The sequence below is a fragment of the Drosophila gunungcola genome, unplaced genomic scaffold, assembly GCF_025200985.1.
Source record: "Drosophila gunungcola strain Sukarami unplaced genomic scaffold, Dgunungcola_SK_2 000083F, whole genome shotgun sequence".
Taxonomy (NCBI): Eukaryota; Metazoa; Arthropoda; class Insecta; order Diptera; family Drosophilidae; genus Drosophila; species Drosophila gunungcola.
Genome location: NW_026453245.1, coordinates 210,508 through 230,085, shown reverse-complemented (window position 1 = coordinate 230,085; position 19,578 = coordinate 210,508). Strand labels below are relative to the sequence as shown.

At 39.6% G+C, this 19,578-nt stretch overlaps 1 protein-coding gene across 2 annotated transcripts; it reads right to left on the bottom strand.

Annotated features, from left to right (window-relative positions):
- Window positions 1-14,733: 14,733 nt before the first annotated feature.
- On the bottom strand, window positions 14,734-17,976 carry LOC128264874 (uncharacterized). 2 transcript variants are annotated; one of them, XM_053000577.1, is made up of 2 exons: window positions 15,001-17,976; window positions 14,734-14,960 (listed from the first exon to the last, which is right to left on the bottom strand). In XM_053000577.1, the coding sequence occupies exon 1, from the start codon at window positions 15,704-15,706 to the stop codon at window positions 15,044-15,046; it is 663 nt and encodes a 220-aa protein (XP_052856537.1). In that variant the 5' UTR covers window positions 15,707-17,976; the 3' UTR covers window positions 14,734-14,960; window positions 15,001-15,043. Both variants share the same exon structure in this region; 1 of them encodes a protein (XP_052856537.1).
- Between the last annotated feature and the right edge of the window lie 1,602 nt (window positions 17,977-19,578).

Below are 19,578 nucleotides of genomic sequence, written 5' to 3'. Positions count from 1 at the left end.
CAGAGAGGTACGGGGCATTAGCTGTCCCTTTCACAAAATTGGGGGCCTCGTGGAGCTTACATTGTACTCTGCATATACCGGTGAGCGCGGTAGTGTTTAAAAACTTTTCAGCATCGGCTTGAGATTATACCAGCATGAGTAAATTTCCCTCTCTGAGGTTCGAAATTGTCACAATGTTTTTTAAGGACACGGTGGACGGGGAAGCATGAGAATTGAGAAATTGTCTTTTTGGTATTGATAGAGGCGATTGTTATATATCTTGATTGTCAACTGAGGTAGGTGAAAGTTCGGGGAATGCAATGTCCAGTTTTTTCCGGTTGTCTTCCTTTTTTTTGATATTGGGCTGATGGCTAGCGCAAGCCGATTGTCGCCCAGGATTGGAGCTTCTTGACTTTATACGTTAATTGTTTTTTATAAACGAAGGTTATAAACGAAGGTTATAAACGAAGGTCTTTAAAATTAAGAAAGTGCTCAGAGTCAGCGAATTTAGCGGACATTAAAGAAGAAAATAAGGAGCAAAAATAAATTTAGTCGTTGCATCAGGTCTAGAAATGGCGCAATATCTTTAACGTCCGAACCTTATTTATTTTTTTTTTTTCGAGCTATATGCTATAGTTGTCCGATCCGGCTCGTTTCGGCTCGTTCCCAACTTTTGGGAAAGTTTTATGCCGATAGTTAAAGCTGAGAGACTAGTTTGCGTAGAAATGGACGGACGGTCGGACAGCTGACCGGAAAGACGGACATGGCTAGATCGACACTCGTAGTGATGCTACTTTATAGGGTCGGAGATGTCTCCGACAACGAAAATACAATACATATTTCAGAAAAGAGAACGGAAGCTTACATAAGGACATATTTTTACGACATATGAAAACACTGGAACTATTACAGATTATATTTACAAAATAGCACAAAAAAAATCACAAACTCACAGTTTTTTAAACTATTCAGTGTGCTGCCAGCAAACTCCGTGTATACGTATAAGGAATGCGTTTGAATAAAACAAAATTAACACGGTTAATTTTAAACTTACCTCAATATGGTTCCTGATACTGGATTGAAAATAAATATGAAGGAGATACACAAAGCAAGTGATGGCGTCTTGTAGTTAGAGCTGGGTCTATAAAATCGGCCGCCTTTCAATCCTCCAGGTTAATCCGGATTGTTGAAGATACGATCCTCCACAATCAAGCACTCAAGGGTTAAGTTTAAAAAGTGTTGGTCTAAACATCTGAAGGTGCCCGCTAGCTCATTCGGCAAAGCATGAGAACTGTTGTCTGTATGGGACGAGGACACACGTTAGTGGACGTTATTTAAAGCACAATTGTACAAAATTGTGAAAATATATTTTTTTAGAAGTCACATTTGTCAAATTGTGACAGGTATAAGGCTGAGTATACAATAGGAAATGCAATCAGATGGATGTACCAGCCCATCTGTTCATTGTTTCACAAGCACAGAAAAGACAAGGTCAGAAGAATGGCTGAATGTTATTTCGACCCTCAATGCCCGAGTTTCTCAACTTCTAGAAATTGCAGTTGGAAAATTTGACTCCCCAGGTGTCTGAAAATTACCGCAAGTGCTGGCAGATTGTATATTTGCAGATTTTTGCACCCAAATGGACTTGAATTCGACTGCACCACGGAGTGTTTTATTTGGGTGCATTAATAAGAACAGAATGTGGCGGAACGGGCGATTCTATAGGACTTTTTTTTTCAGACCCCTATATATGGAAACTCCAAATCAAGAAAAAGGAAAAGAAGAACAATTGTGAACCACCGTAATATCTTGTAAACACAGCTTTATTAAGTTAAAATATATTAAAATAACATACAAATATAATATATAATAATATAATAACTACTATCATTGATCATAACCAACAGATTTCCGAAATATTTTACATTCCAGTTTTGATTGCCATTCTACACATGATCGGGATTGTAATGAATATCCAGGCCTTGATGGAAAAATTTAATGCAGTATAACCAAAAAGCTGTCGGATTAAGAAGCTCCAACGGGTCCCGCCCGCAATAAACCATTCGCTACAATGTTGTTATAAGAGAAACATACCATAATTATATAACGTAGTGTTTGTATGCTTGGGTGCTTATAAGAGACATATCACATAGCGCCATAATAATGAAAAAATATATGTAATCCTGTTGGCTGTTTGCAAAGGAGTAATAAATGCAACATGTGAACACCGACCGATTTAGAAATAATTAGTAGAAAAAACGAACGTGGTTCTCTTTTCAGCAGTTTATTTCATTTTCATGCCGTATTCCGATTCGCCGTGAAAGCGGAATGGTGGCAGAAGTGCAGGGTTGCTTATAGAGCAGCTTAGCAGACAAGCTTACAGAGTTGGTTAACAGAGTTGATTAACACGATTTGAAATCAAACATGAAACGAAGCAAGCTTGGGAAAGCCGAAGTTCAAATACCCTTGCAGCTATTTCAATAATTAAAAAAAAATTAAAAAAAAAAATTTTGTTTATTTTTATTGTTTTCAGGGAGCTATGATAAGTTCGTCCGATTTTGATGAAATTTAAACCGTAATTCTGAAATTTTCAATCATTACTATATGTCGAAGAGCTTAAAATAAAATTAAAAACAAGACGTTTCCGACCCTATAAAGTATATATATTCTTGATCAGCATCACTAGGAGAGTTGATCTAGCCATGTCCGTTTGTCCGTCCGTCTGTCCGTCCGTTTCTACGCAAACTAGTCTCTCAGTTTCAACGGTATCCGCATAAAACTTTCCCAGAAGTTGTATTTCTATTGCAGGTAGTATATGAGTCGGAACCAGCTGGATCGGACGACTAAAGCATATAGCTCCCATAGGAACAACCGGAAAAATAAATGAAAAAGAATTATAACTTTGCTGTTTATAAATTTTTTTTTAGTTCTTCGACATTTAATAATGATTAAATGTTTCAGATTTTTTTTTAAATATTCTTTTTGACTTATTAATAATTTGACAGTTCAGAATTACGGGTTTAATATTATTAAAATCGGAAAATGATATCATATAGCTGCCATAGGAACTATCGAATAATTAAGCTGCAAATCATCATAGCTTCAATGTTTTTAAACATACACGCAAGTAAATCACAATTTAAATGGTTTTAAGAATTTTAAATTTTTGCAATAGCTGCAAGGGTATATTAACTTTGGCTTGCCGAAGTTTGCTTCCTTTCTTGTTTTTTTTAACGTTCCAGAGGCAATTGGGACTGTCAACTTTCAGAGAATTTTCACTTGGTATTTCGTTATCAAGGCAAGGTATAATTGAGGAAAGGTCACTGACGTGACAACGACTAATAGCCTGATTCCATTGCCGCATTAGTGGACTTTTTAAATGTGCCTGATTCCATTGGAGCATTAGCATTTAGCTAATGCTACTCCGACATGTGAGTGGCACGAACAGCTGATCTGGGTTTGTTTACTTTTGAATTTTGTCAAATCCAAAAGAAATTAATTAAAAATAATGAATAAGAGTGAGTTTACTCAACTCTTAAGTGCTCAGCAGGACATCCATAATGCGACCGAGGCATTTGGAGGCCAACTTGGACGACAAGGAAGAGAAGCTGATGGTGTTGTTTAACAGGTTTGCAAAGAAAAAAGGGCAAGGATCCCCGTTTGTGTGGGAGTTATTTCCTGCCAGAGATCCAGCAGTAATGCATTGTGGTACTGGGAGCAGAACTTGCAGCGTGCACCATTGTTTTCACTAATTTTTATACAAAATAGATTTTATATTCGAAAGAAATTAAAAATTGCTTCAACCTTGCATATATCGGTATTTTCCGTTATTTTTCTAAAAACGTTCGGGGCGAATGGTTTTTTATCGCATTTATTTTAAATGCGGAATTAAGCCTTATGGGATTCACTGTGTAAATAAATGCGCGTTAGGCTAAATGCGTTTTAATGCGCCAATCCTATGCGAGGAATTCCCCAAGAACTTTTGAGGATTATGACTAGGACTTCCGGTAGGATTCCTCCCAATTTTCTCAAGGAATTCCCCAGGAGTTCCTAGGGAATACTTTGTGATTTCCGACAGAATTCCTGGGGATATCCTAAAGATTTCATCGGCAACTCTTTGGGAATTGTCTACAATTTGTGCTCGAAATTCCAAAAAATTGCGATGGGAATAAAAGTGAAAATTCTTTCCAATTTCTTTTCGAAGGGTTATACCAAAGGCTGCATGGGTATGAGCCTATAAAAGTTAATTTGAAGATCATTTGTAAATGTTTTTTGCAAGAGACAGCACTTGCATCGTAGAAAATGTTTATGTAAAAACCGACAACGGTATTGAAATTATAGACTAACAGTCGTTAAAGATTAACAAAAATAAAATTATACAATTCTATTAACAATATTGTAACGATTTTTACGATGCCACAGGCAACATTTGGTAGAAAGCCAATGGGCGTGGCAACTTGTAATTTTTTTAAGCATTTTCAGCAGTTGGGAAAAGGTTGGGGTCGAAAGGTTTAACGCGCAAAACTAATTTCGGTTTTCAGGCGATGATTTTTTTATTTTAGAAAACCAATCCTTATCACATGTATAGAAAAGTTAAAAAACGTTATATTTCTAGTAAGCTGGAAAACAAATATAAAATAGGCATGAAAACAATGAGAAACTTGAATACACAATGAAAAACAAGAAGGAAAGCAAACTTCGGCAAGCCGAAGTTCATATACCCTTGCAGCTATTGCATTAATTAAATACTTTTGAAAACATTTTTTTTTTTTTTTTTATTCAGTATTAGCTATTATACATAAAATTAAATTTATAATATGATAACTAATTTAGGAAAAAAAGAGTAACTAGCTACTGTGGCCATCGACTCGACAATTGATTAAACTTTTGTTTGTATTTGAGAATTAACATTTAGAGCTGGTGTATAATTTTACATATGCGTAGGAAAGATAATATTCGATTGGAGTTAGAAGCTGTAAGATCTGATAATAGTTTTGAGGGCGGGGTAAGACCTGAATAGGTTTATTCTGGTGTTTTGGTAGTGGGCACAGGTATCAAGTAGATGTTTGACTGATAGTTCAGCTCCGCAGTTAGGGCAGTTTAGCCGCCTTTCGCCGTTGAGGATGTGTTTATGCGTGAAATTTGTGTGTCCAGTTTTTAACCGAGTGAGAATGGCGCATTCCCTTCTGTTGATCGACGTAGGAAACTTGATGACCTCTTTGCCAGGATTAAACTGTTTATACCAGTGGTTAAACGACGACCAGTCTTCCAGTTCGATGTTAAGTAATATGTTTTTAATGTTTTTCCAGATGTCCTGTTGTACTCCAGGGATGATTGTGTGGCACGGAGCTCGTCCAGCTAGTTTTGCAGCTTTGTCAGCTAACTCGTTCCCATCTATTCCTATATGAGCCGGGACCCATAATAGTTTTATTTTGCTGTTGTTTTTGATACAGAGGTGACGAATTTCTGATAAGAGGTTGTTGTTATTGCAAAAGTTTTGGACTCCTTGTAGGGTGGACAGACTATCACTGCAGATGACATATCTTCCCTTAAGTTCGAGAGCATGTTTAATTGCCTGAATAATAGCTACTGCTTCCGCAGTAAAAACGGAGAAGTGGTGAGGTAGCTGACCCCATGAAACAATTAATCCGTGTTGGTCTACCACTGCAAAGCTGGTTGTGGCGTCGGACTTTGAACCATCGGTGTAAAGCCATTTCCTATCGGAGTATTTGTGGGTAACTTCTTTAAATAGCTGCCTAAACGTTGTGATTGATGTCCTTGATTTTTGGAAATCGTGCAGTGTAGTGTCTGTGGCGGTGGCGCGTAATTTCCACGGAGGGGACGGAATGACTTTATTCCAGCGATAAGGCGTTTCTATGTTGTGTCTCTTGATAAAGGTTATACATCTTCGTATCGTGGATTGGATTTTAAATTTCCTTCGATGCTTCGAGGCTACTTCAAAGTCCTTCAGCAGAATAGAGTTGGATGAGCACATGAGTTTTGGTATTAATTTGAAAGTAGTTTGCGCGACTCTGGTTTTAATGTCCGGTAATCCTGCTTCGGCTAGGATGCATTTGGTTGGGGTCGTTGGAAATGCGCCAATGCTACGTCTGACGGCAGCATGATAAGGAGGTAAGAACTTTTTTAAGTTCGATGGCGCGCACCACCCATAAATGGCGAGGCCATAATCGATTTTGGACAGCAACAAAGCTCTAGTCGCTTGTATAAGTGTTGTCCGATGAATGAAAGAACGCTTAGATGTAAGGAATTTAATAATGTTTAGTCTATTGATAAGATTGATCCTAAGTTCGTTACAGTGTTGTTTAAATGTGAGTCGTTTATCAATTGTCAGGCCAAGAATTTTAAGAAAAGGAACTCGCTCTATATCTATGTTATTGTACGACAATGGTGGGTATGTACAGCGTTGTTTTTTACAAATATGAAAAAGTTTACATTTATTTACAGCAAGGGTCGCACCGGAGGTGTTTCCCCAGATTTGGATTTCTTCAAGGATTTCTTTAAACTTATTATTTAGTGTAGTGGTATTCTTACATTTGCTAAAAATTATGGCATCGTCTGCATAAATTGACAGTTTAATTTGCTTATGTCTTAATATTATGTTATTCAAGGATTGGAAGGCGATCATGAACAATACCACGGAGAGTGGCGATCCTTGTGGGATGCCATTGTGGAGAGTATAGAATTTGGATAGAGTGTTGTTAACTCTTACTCGGATAGTACGGTTGATCATGAAAGCCTTCGCTAAGTTGAAGGTCTTTTGACCTACCCCCCACCGGGAAAGTTGATCCAATACTGTATGCACCCCCACGCGATCGAAGGCCCTTTCAAAATCAGTTGCCAAAATGGTAACATGATTTTTGGTAGAAAGGGCGTCCGATGCGTAATGGTGGAGATGCAGAAGAGAATCAAGAGTGCTATGCTGTTGTTTAAAAGCTGTTTGGTGGGGGCTTATAAGTTTCTGTTTCGTAATTAACCACATTAACCTTTTGGCTAACATTTTTTCTAGCGTTTTGCTTAAGCAAGGGAGTAAAGAAATGGGTCTAAAGGATGTTAATTCGTGTGTTGGTTTGTTAGGTTTTAAGATAGGGATAATGATGGCAGATTTCCACACATGAGGGTAGGTACCTCTAGCTAGCATTGCGTTAAACATTTCTAATAGTCGGTATTTGGCTTCGGAGGGTAACTGTTTAAGCATTGGATATGAAATTCGGTCTATACCGGGTGTTTTTCCTTTCGCATACTTAAGGGCATATTCGAGCTCACTAAGAGTGAAATTGGAGTCAAGGTCTGTGGAGGCGGTGGACAGTTTGGTGACCAAAAGTTCGCAAAGGCATCGCTAATATCTCCAGAGTGCTGGAGAACTACGTTGTTATATTTAATTGCTCTGAGGTTATTTGGGAAATTTCCTATTAAGCGATTTAGGTCAGACCAAGTTTTTTTGGTAGATGATTGAGGACTTATATTAGATGTAAATCTTTCGAAGGATTCCCGCTTTGCTTTTTTGGAATTGTATTTGAAAAGAGCATTAGATTTTCTGTAGGAAATCAGGGCAGCGGTGCTCTGAGATTGTTTGTAGGCATGCCAGAGGGATTGCTTGTGTTTCCTTAGATCTTGCAGAGTTTTGCTCCACCAAGAAACATTACGCGGATGTAGAGAGGGTTTGGTTTGTGGTATTGCTACATTAGCTGAGGCTTTGATTCCTTTAATTATTTTGGCGGCAAACAGGTTTAAGTCGTTTGTGGCAGGGAAATTAAAGAGATCTTTGCATTTGCTGCGATACAGATCCCAATTGGCTTTATCTATTTTATATTTTGGAGATGGTGGTAAGTTTTTGGGATTAGTTTGAAACTGAATATGTGTCTTTACAGGATAATGATCGCTCCCGTATAAGGAGTCTTTTAAAGACCACATACAAAAGGGGAACAGTGATGCGGATGCTAATGTTAGATCAATAGCCGTGAAAGAGTTGTGAGTGAAATGATGGGTAGCGGAGCCGTCATTGAGGATAGTTAAAGTTGATTTGTAAATGACTTCTTCAATTTGGAGACCTCTAGAGTTTCGCGAGGATGACCCCCACAATGGACTCCAAGCATTAAAATCTCCCACATATAGGATTGGTTTGGTAGTAAGATCTACTATTTTAAGAATTTCGTTGGCTACTACTAACTGAGAAGGAGGTATATATGTATTAAAAATACAGATATTGGGGTGGGCTAGGATTTCAATACCTAAAGAGCATGTATTGCTGTTGATTGGTATGGGCTTGTGGGGAATACCTTTACGAACAAGTATGCCAACACCTTGTTTGGCATAGGTATTAGAGCTAATATTAAAGAAATATCCAGTAAATTTCTTGGGATAAGAAATATTCGTTAAGTTGACATTTATATGGGTTTCCTGAAGGCAAATAACATCAGGGTTTGTATCGTTTATCAATAGTTGTAGTTCGTGATAATTGTTAAAGTAACCATTCATGTTCCATTGTACTATTGTAACGGACATAAGTGGGAAGAGGGGATTGATGGTATTTGGTTTGGAGCTTAAGGTGGTTTTGGATTGACGAAACTATGAATCACTCATAGTATCGTCAGAATCATGGTTATTTAGATTATTATTGTGGGAAGTTGATTTTTTATGATTTGAAGATGTTGCTTGGCTGCTACTTTCGTGTTCAGCATGGATCTCTTGTAAATATTCGTATGATGCAGGAGATAGGTTATACTTGTTATGAGCAAGTAGAGCGGGTCGCTTTGGCTGATTAGGAGTTACGGGGAGAGGGGACTGTTGAATGGAGGAAGAGGGATGGGGAATGGGGGGAGGGGAATGGAGAATGGGGGAAGAGGAATGGGTTTTTTTCGGGGCTTCTTCGGTGGAAGCGATTTTAATTTTGTCATTTTTGTTTTGGTTTGCGTATTCGCTATGATGATGTGATGTTTTGGTTACTGAAGAGTAAGAGGCGGTGTTAACCGTATTATGTGACGTTGTTTTGTATATTGTTTTGGCTTCACGCATAGTGCATTTTCTGACTGTTTTTATTCTGAGTATTTCTCTTTGTTCTTGGTACTTGGGGCATTGTCGAGAAGAGGCCGAATGCTCACCAGCGCAATTGGCACAGCAGATTTTTGTGCATTTGTTTGGGGAAGTGGGAGGGTTGGGCACATTCGGAGCAGAGCGGGGTGTTTCCGCATTTTTTGGTTGTGTGACCGAGTAGTTGGCAAGACTTGCATCTCATGGGGTTTGGTATGTACTCGCGAAGTTTTACCGAGTGCCAGGAAATTTCGATTTTAGATGGGAGGTTATAGAGTTCGAATGTTATTAGGACGACTCCGCTGGGTTTAGACACACCATCGTATGATTTCATAAATTTGTAAACTTCCGTAACTTTTTGTGATTTAAGTTCATCGACGATTTCTTTCTCGGGAATGTCACATAGGTACGGGGCATAAACTGTCCCTTTCACAAAATTGAGGGCCTCATGGAGTTTACACTGTACTTTGCATATACCGGTTAGCTCGGTAGTGTTTAGAAACTTTTCAGCATCGGCCTGAGATTTTACAAGCATGAGTAAATTGCCGTCTCTGAGGTTCGAAATCGTCACAATGTTTTTGGAGATCATTTTTAAGGCACGGTGGACGGCGAAGCATGAGAATTGAGAAATTGTCTTTTCGGTATTGATAGAGGCGATTGTATATATCTTGGATTGTCAACTGAGGTAGGTGAAGTTCGGGGAATGCAATGTCCTAGTTTTTTCGGGTTGTCTTCCTTTTTTTTGATATTGGGCTGATGGCTAGCGCAAGCCGATTGTCGCCCAGGATTGGAGCTTCTTGACTTTATACGTTAATTGTTTTTTATAAACGAAGGTTATAAACGAAGGTCTTTAAAATTAAGAAAGTGCTCAAAATCAGCGAATTTAGCGGACATTAAAGAAGAAAATAAGGAGCAAAAATAAATTTAGTCGTTGCATCAGGTCTAGAAATGGCGCAATATCTTTAACGTCCGAACCTTATTTATTTTTTTTTTTTCGAGCTATATGCTATAGTTGTCCGATCCGGCTCGTTTCGGCTCGTTCCCAACTTTTGGGAAAGTTTTATGCCGATAGTTAAAGCTGAGAGACTAGTTTGCGTAGAAATGGACGGACGGTCGGACAGCTGACCGGAAAGACGGACATGGCTAGATCGACACTCGTAGTGATGCTACTTTATAGGGTCGGAGATGTCTCCGACAACGAAAATACAATACATATTTCAGAAAAGAGAACGGAAGCTTACATAAGGACATATTTTTACGACATATGAAAACACTGGAACTATTACAGATTATATTTACAAAATAGCACAAAAAAAATCACAAACTCACAGTTTTTTAAACTATTCAGTGTGCTGCCAGCAAACTCCGTGTATACGTATAAGGAATGCGTTTGAATAAAACAAAATTAACACGGTTAATTTTAAACTTACCTCAATCTGGTTCCTGATACTGGATTGAAAATAAATATGAAGGAGATACACAAAGCAAGTGATGGCGTCTTGTAGTTAGAGCTGGGTCTATAAAATCGGCCGCCTTTCAATCCTCCAGGTTAATCCGGATTGTTGAAGATACGATCCTCCACAATCAAGCACTCAAGGGTTAAGTTTAAAAAGTGTTGGTCTAAACATCTGAAGGTGCCCGCTAGCTCATTCGGCAAAGCATGAGAACTGTTGTCTGTATAGGACGAGGACACACGTTAGTGGACGTTATTTAAAGCACAATTGTACAAAATTGTGAAAATATATTTTTTTAGAAGTCACATTTGTCAAAGTGTGACAGGTATAAGGCTGAGTATACAATAAGAAATGCAATCAGATGGATGTACCAGCCCATCTGTTCATTGTTTCACAAGCACAGAAAAGACAAGGTCAGAAGAATGGCTGAATGTTATTTCGACCTTCAATGCCCGAGTTTCTCAACTTCTAGAAATTGCAGTTGGAAAATTTGACTCCCCAGGTGTCTGAAAATTACCGCAAGTGCTGGCAGATTGTATATTTGCAGATTTTTGCACCCAGATGGACTTGAATTCGACTGCACCACGGAGTGTTTTATTTGGGTGCATTAATAAGAACAGAATGTGGCGGAACGGGCGATTCTATAGGACTTTTTTTTTCAGACCCCTATATATGGAAACTCCAAATCAAGAAAAAGGAAAAAAAGAACAATTGTGAACCACCGTAATATCTTGTAAACACAGCTTTATTAAGTTAAATATATTAAAATAACATACAAATAAAACAAGCTATGCAATAACTACTATCATTGATCATAACCAACAGATTTCCGAAATATTTTACATTCCAGTTTTGATTGCCATTCTACACATGATCGGGATTGTAATGAATATCCAGGCCTTGATGGAAAAATTTAATGCAGTATAACCAAAAAGCTGTCGGATTAAGAAGCTCCAACGGGTCCCGCCCGCAATAAACCATTCGCTACAATGTTGTTATAAGAGAAACATACCATAATTATATAACGTAGTGTTTGTATGCTTGGGTGCTTATAAGAGAAATATCACATAGCGCCATAATAATGAAAAAATATATGTAATCCTGTTGGCTGTTTGCAAAGGAGTAATAAATGCAACATGTGAACACCGACCGATTTAGAAATAATTAGTAGAAAAAACGAACGTGGTTCTCTTTTCAGCAGTTTATTTCATTTTTCATGCCGTATTCCAATTCGCCGTGAAAGCGGAATGGTGGCAGAAGTGCAGGGTTGCTTATAGAGCAGCTTAGCAGACAAGCTTACAGAGTTGGTTAAGTTTAAGACCAAGTTTTCTTGATAGATGATAGAGGACTTATATTAGATGTGAATCTTTCAAAGGATTCAGTTTTGCTTTCTTGGAGTGGTATTTGAATAATGCATTAGATTTTCGGTAGGCAATCAGGGCAGCGATGCTCTTAATTTGTTTGGGTACATGCCAGAGGGTTTGTTTGTGTTGACTTAGATCTTGCAGAGTTTTGCTCCACAAAGAAACATTTCGCGGATGTAGAGAGGGTTTGGTTTGTGAGATTGCTACATTAGCTGAGGCTTTGATTCCTTATGTTGTTGGTGTTATGTTTTTGGGATTAGATTGAAACTGAATATTTGTCTTTACAGGATAATGATCGCTTCCGTATAGAGAGTCTTTTACAGACCACATACAAAAAGGGAACAGCGACGCGGAAGCTAACGTTAGATCAATAGCCGTGCAAGAGTTATGAGTGGAATGATAGGCAGCGGAGCCGTTATTGAGGATAGTTAAAATTGATTTGTTTATGACTTCCTCTATTTGCGAGTTAAAATTGATGCGAGTTAAAATTGATTTGTTTATGACTTCCTCTATTTGCGAGGATGACCCCCACAATGGAACCAAACGTTGAAATCTCCCTCATATAGGATTGGTTTAGTAGTAAGATCTACCATTTTTAAAATTTCGTGGCTACTACTAATGAGAGGGAGGTATATATGGATATGTAAATACAGATATTTGGATGGGATAGGATTTCAATACCTAAAGAGCATGCATTGCTGTTGATTGGTATGGGCTTGTGGGGAATGCATTTACGTACTGGAGCTAAAATTAATATGAGTTCCCTGAAGGCAAATAACACCAGGGTTGGTATCGTTTATCAAAAGTTTTAGTTCGTGGTTGTACGTAAATTGTTTTGCCCTCGCGACGAGAGATAGTCGAAGCCTGTGTACAAAATCTTTAAAAATTAGAAAGTGCTCAGAATCAGCGTATTTAGTGGATATTATAGAAGAAAATAAAGGTGCAAAAATAAATTTAGTTGTTGCATCGGGTCTTGAAAAGGCGCAATATCGTTAACGGCCGAACTAAAAAATCTGTTGTAAAATTGTCTGTTCAATTTGAGAAAATTGATTTTGAAATTCAGTGTATTGAATCAAAATTTCATAATAATCAAAATGCTTTTATTGTACAAAAACAATTTCCAATAAATCGTTATATGCAATAACCATTCATAAAAACCAAGGGCTTAGAATCATCTCTGGACAATGGACAAGCGTAGGTTGCGTTATCTCGGTTAAAAACCATTTCTGGCTTATACATTCTTAATCTATACCCAACAACAACAAAGATAGGGCAATAAAAAATATAGACAGAAATGTCGAAATACATAACATTCGTGAAATGGAAAACCGATATAATAATATTAACCGTTTTTAAATTATACAAACCCTTTAGTGCTGGGAACTTTTCGGACTTACAGTCAATTATTTTTAATAACATGAAACAACAAGACACCGGAGATGTAAGATCATTTTTTGTACAAAAACATGTGGTGAATTTAAAGTGCTCTAAGTGCAACCATAGACCCCCTAGTCATACAAAAAAGGAAGTCATTGTCAATTTTTATATTCCGAAACAAAAAAAATTCCACACCAAATGGTTTAGTAAAATTTAATTACGTCGTTGGGAAAAATATTGAAAATGGCAAATAAGCCATTGAGGAGGTAAGAACAAAGATACGATCGCACCAACTTCAAAAAATTGTATTAAATTTTGTGACAACTATTATTAACTTTAACAAAAAAAAATGTTTATTTATTTAATTATTTTTGTAATCGGCAAAAAGCAATGAAGTAGGTAGGACCGCTACAGCCGAAGATATAAAATTTCATTTAAAGGGTATTTTATGGTATCTGTGGTATTTTTTAAAAATTTTGTTATATTATAACTAAACTTTCCTGTAATGCGCCCTTGAAGGTCTTCCAAATCATAATAATAATTCTCGAACTTCTTTCAAATTCTCGCTTTGAAGAAGCTAACAAGAAACTAAATGTTTTGGACTGTAACTGAACTTCGTTGTCGGATACTATCTGGAGTTCTGGAGTTCTGAAACAATAAAATAGATCTTCTTCCAAGTAGCTTCTTATAGTTCAGCAGTAAACTTACGCACAGTCTTTAAAAATGGAAATTTGGAAACAAAAATATCTACATTCCCAGATTAACTGCTTAGATAAGGTCCCGAAAAATCAATAAACAACTTTTGAAAAAACGGTGAGGTTTAGTTGTCTGACCCGGCAGGTATCTCATGAATTGATGTAATTTTTAACATCAGTAACCATGTTAGCGCAGTAGTATTGCCGTCTGAGAAATTCAAATGTCTTATTTATTCCAAACAACACTAGAGATCGTGGCACCCAAAGCTTCCAGCAGGAGTCGTCTGACACTTTAGCTCCGGGGGCAGGCTCCGCTCTACGAAAATGCACTCGTCTTCAGTTTTTAGGTCTGGCAAATAAAAATGATTTTGTCGTATTTTGTTCTTGAGATCCTCGTAATCTACCGATTTAAATTCGGAAGATGATAATCGACTATCAGACTGTCAAGGAAAATGGAGAACAGGTCTTCGGTAAAGGTACGCGATAAAGCATTGTGAACTATATTTTGGATGCCCTTTCGGTGCTGTATGTTGAAATAAAAACCTTGTAGCCTTAGGGACCAGCGAGCCAGACGAGATCTAAGATCAGTTTGAGTCATGAGCCACTTAAATGACACATGATCGGTTATGACTGTGAAGTTTTGTTCTTTTATGTATGCCCTAATTCTTACTGCTAAATTGTATTTGTATTTGTAATATAATTTCATCCTAACGCTACAAGTTTGGAACTTATAAGTTAATGCGCTAGTCACTAAGAGTTTGCAAACATTGAAGTGATACATTAAACTTAAAACTAATTGAAAATTTAATACTATTTTGTATTAATAACGCGAAAACTTTGTGAACGCAGTAGTTCGAGACGATTTTAATTTGCGAAACTTTGTGAAAACTATGTCGAAAGCGCGACGAAAAGGAGTGGCTACGATGACGTTCGATTGATCACTAACAATTATATTTCAATAATTTCTCTTAGAACCTAACTTATGCTACGGTGGCGAGAGACGGGGCGAATTCGCAAGAGCGAACAGACGAAAGCTTTATTGGCTCCCGCTCTCGCCCTACAACTAGTGATTTAAATACAAACGCTGAGTGCGCAAACACCGCCCCCTCTGAAGGGACGACGTCCTTCAGCCCAGAACGGGCAACAGGGTCAGTCGGTGGACAGCTCGCCGATATTCGCCGTCCTGCGTCCTGACGTCCGCCACGCGAATCTTGCTATCGGCGCCGGCGTGCACCGCTACCACTCGTCCGATCCTCCACTGCTGGGGCGGAAGGTTGTCTTCTGCGACGACGACGAGCGCTCCCACGACGAGGTTGGGCTCCCCCTGGTGCCACTTGGACCGCTGCTGGAGGCTGGAGATGTACTCCCGGGACCATCGCTGCCAAAACCTGTGCCTGAGAGACGAGACACCTCGCCATCGTCGCAAGCTGGTCAGGCTGATCTGGTCCGGGAGTGCCGCAGATGGTGGGGCCAGAAGAGGGCCGCCGATGAGCAGATGCCCGGGGGTCAGGGCCTCGCCGTCGTTCGGGTCGCTGCTTAGAGCGCCGAGGGGCCTGGAGTTGAGCACGGCCTCCACGCTGGTGAGCAAAGTTCCGAGCTCCTCTGCGGTCAAGAGGTCTTGGCCTACCGTCCGAAGGAACAGGTGCTTTGCAGACTTCACACCTGCCTCCCATAGTCCGCCGAAGTGCGGTGCTCTGGGCGGTATGAACGCAAACTCGCATCCTTTTTTTGATGCGAATGTTTTGATACCGCCCCCCTGCTCCTCCAGACGGGCTCGGAACTCTCTCATGTGGCGATCTGCGCCGACGAAATTGGTGGCGTTGTCGCACCACACCTTCTCCGGAATCCCGCGACGACTCACGAACTTTTGAAATGCCAACAAGAAAGCATCAGTGTTTAGGTCAGACACTAATTCTAAGTGGACCGCTTTGGACGCAAAAACAGACGAACAAGGCCACGTACGACTTGTACGGTGGCTTACCACGGATACGATACGTTGTGCTGAAGGGACCACAAAAATCAACGCCACAAATATTGAACGGGCGGAGAGCTCGAAGTCTATTTGCTGGCAAGTTTCCCATAATTTGCGTCAAAAGTTGCGGCTTACAGCGATTGGACAACTTCGATAATTTTATCAACAGCGAAATCCAGTTCTCTTGGCGAAATACTTTTTTCAAAGGGCTTCGACACCTTTCTGCACCTTTGAATAAAACGAAAAACCCACACGAAAACTCTCAGAAGCTTCAGGTGCGACGACAAGGACTCTATTTTCTGAAGCACATAATTTGGCTCTGGGCTGACTACGAGAGCTATTGCCGATTTGCGTAGCTCCATCGACATTACATCAGCCGGCAGTTCGAAATGTTTATTTACAGGCCAATTATTTTCTGAGTCTAGCAAGGCCCACTGAACCAAATGGACGTTGTAAGCTCCTCTACGTCACATCCTCGGGACACTATATCTGCTGGGTTGACTTTCGTGGGAACGTGTCTCCAAATTGCTTTCTCCGACCACTCCTGAATTTCTGCAGCCCGGTTCGAAACAAAAACCGACAACGACGAGGGATGGGTTTTAACCAGTGTAAAGTGATCTCGGAGTCTGTCCACAGGAAAACATTCTCAATGGGAGAATTTAGCAATGGCCTGATACGATTATAGAGATCTGCTAAAAGGTGAGCTGCACACAGCTCAAGGCGAGGCAAAGTTTTCGTCCTGAGGGGAGCTACTTTCGATTTGGCGGTCAATAAAGACACTTTCAAACCTTCAGCTTGAGTCCGAACGTAGATGCTCGCTCCATACGCTCGCATGGAAGCGTCAGCGAAACCATGTATTTGAATCGGGACTTGTGGATCTGTGTTGACGAATCGCGATACCTTAATTTTAGGCAGCTGCAGAAGCGTCGCTTTAAACGTCTCCCACGACGTGAGCAACTGCATCGGTAGCGACTCGTCCCAATCTAATTTTCGAAGCCACAGTTCCTGCAACAACATCTTTGCCTTTGTGACCAAAGGACACAAGAGGCCAAGTGGGTCGAAAAGTCGAGCAGTCACCGACAAAATAAGATCCAGGAAAGAGTCATCCAACCGAAATTGAAAGTAATCTTTAACCGGTAACCAAACCACGCCAAGGGTCTTGGTTACGTCTGAGTCTGCCATAAGTGGTATTACAGCGCTATCAGATGCGGATAACTCTGGGCAGTTTGAAAACCACTTTGCCAATTCAAAGCCTGCCTCTTGCAAGACCTGAGAAACTTCGTCTCGAAGGCTTTGCAGGTCCTCAACGCATCCGGCGCCAGTCAACAAATCGTCAACATAAAAATCATTCTGAATAACCTTTGCGGCTTTTGGATGAGTTGCTTGCGCCATCTCTCCTAGCCGCATTAAACACCGAATCGCCAAAAAGGGGGCTGGCGAAGTTCCATATGTAACGGTGTTCAACTTAAAGATTTTCAGGGACTCAGAAGGATCTCGTCTCCATACTATGAGCTGGAAGTTACGATCAGCTTCGTCCACCATCACTTGGCGATACATCTTTTTGACGTCGGCCGCAAGGGCAAACTTATGCAGTCTAAACCGAAGCAGAGTCGAGTACAGCTCCTCTTGAATAGTTGCGCCTACCATCAAGATGTCATTCAACGCTACCTGCGTAGAAGTACGGCTCGATGCATCGAAAACTACTCTCAACTTAGTTGAAGTACTTTGTGGCCGTAAAACGCATTGGTGCGGAATGAAATAGTGCGGAGTATTCGGAATTTTGTCATTGGTGGAGGACATGTGGCCCAGTGAAACATATTCCTCCATGAATTCAATATACATCTTCTTCAGCGAAGGGTCCTTTGACAATTTCTAGCGACAAAAATCTACGTTTCGCAACTTCGTATGACGAACCAAGAGTATTTGGGTCAGATTTAAACGGCAAACGAACCGAAAATCTACCGGACGACAATCTTTGAGTATTTTTCTCAAAGTGTTGTTGACAGAGTTGTTGCTCAGGAGTATGGACTTTAGCCTTGGGCGGCAAGTCCTCCACAGACCAAAATTTCTGCATGGTTGTGTCAATTGACTCCAACGCTTCCTCCTGGCAGCTGAGATGTACCATTTTTTCAGCGTTTTTATTATTTTCAGAGGCACATCTGCCTGACACTATCCAGCCGAGAACTGTCTTTTGTAGATGGGGAATTCAGGCCCCTGCTTTATCTGGCCAATAGATAAAAGTTCAAAGAATGTTTCAGCGCCGATAAGCATATCTATTTTTTGGGGCTTGAAGAAGAATGGATCTGCCAACTGAATATTTTCAGGCACCCTCCACCCGCTGGTGTTCACCGCTTGATCCGGATGATAACCAGAAATATTTTTCATAATCCAAAAATCGGACGACAATTGGCTGTTCCCTACTCGCGACTTCACAATCGTGTGTATTTTTTTTGTGGCTTGGGCATTAGTTCCACCAATGCCTCGCAAGCTCATGCACACGTCCTCTCTTGTAATTTTGAGCCTCTGAGCGAGCTCGTCGGTTACAAAGTTTATTTGTGCACCAGAGTCGAGTAACGCTCGAGCTAATACAAACTCGCCGCTTTTTGTTTGGACGCTCACAACAGCAGTTGCAAGAATGACTCGATCCGATGCATTCGCATGCAAAACATGCGAAGTGGATGGAGACTCCTGCATGAGCGTGGGCTGAGAAGGAGGTGGAAACGCGAGATTTGTGTTTGGGGCATATATATGTAGCAAAGTGTGATGTGAGGAATTGCACACTCTACATCTGTTCGATTTGCATTTTTTGACAGTGTGACCCTTTCTTAAACAGTTAATGCATAAGGGTGCTCTTTTAGCGAAATCGAATCTTTGCTGAACTATCAGGGCTGCGAAGGAAGCGCAGTTTCCAATCTGATGTTTAGCTGAGTTGCAATACATGCATTGAACAGAGTCGTTCCTGGCAGCGACAAACGAAAAACTCCTATTTCCATTCTTCTTAGGGTTAGATTGGGTCTGCTGAACTAATTGAAAAAAAAGGCATTTTTTTTTTGGTAAATTAAAAAATAGTCGACACAAAATAGTATATCAGAAGTTTTTGGAGTTAAAGGGCGATCGTCACTTCAATTTTACCTCGTCAAGAGGTGTTTGATATCAGAAGGTTTTGTTTGGAACTACAGTCTTATTACTGCAAAGATGCAAAACCTGGTAACAATAAAAGAGTAGTAAGACCTTGAGTCGTTCCTTGTCACTTGTCTATTGAAATAACATAGCACACAGTTCTGACAATGCTTGGAAATTGTACAGCACTGTGTCAATAATAAAATTGTTGGCAGTTGTACAAAAGTATTGATCATTGGAGCAGATTATTAATCTACGAAGCAGTTTACTGTTGACAATAGTTAGATATTATTCATTTCTGAGTACACAGAAATATTTAAAAGAAATGTGAATGATTAATAAAAATTGTATGGTAAAGAAAAAAGGGTTGTTTAAATAAATTTTTTAAAATTGTAGTTTTAAGTATTAGATTCTAATGTTTTTCAATTAGTTTTTTACATTTTGAATTTTTTGACTATCTTTGAAATTTTCCACTCTCTCTTTTAATTATTATAAAGCTGTCGGTTAAAATTAATATATTTATTAGATAAAATAAAACAAGAAGGAAAGCAAACTTCGGCAAGCCTAAG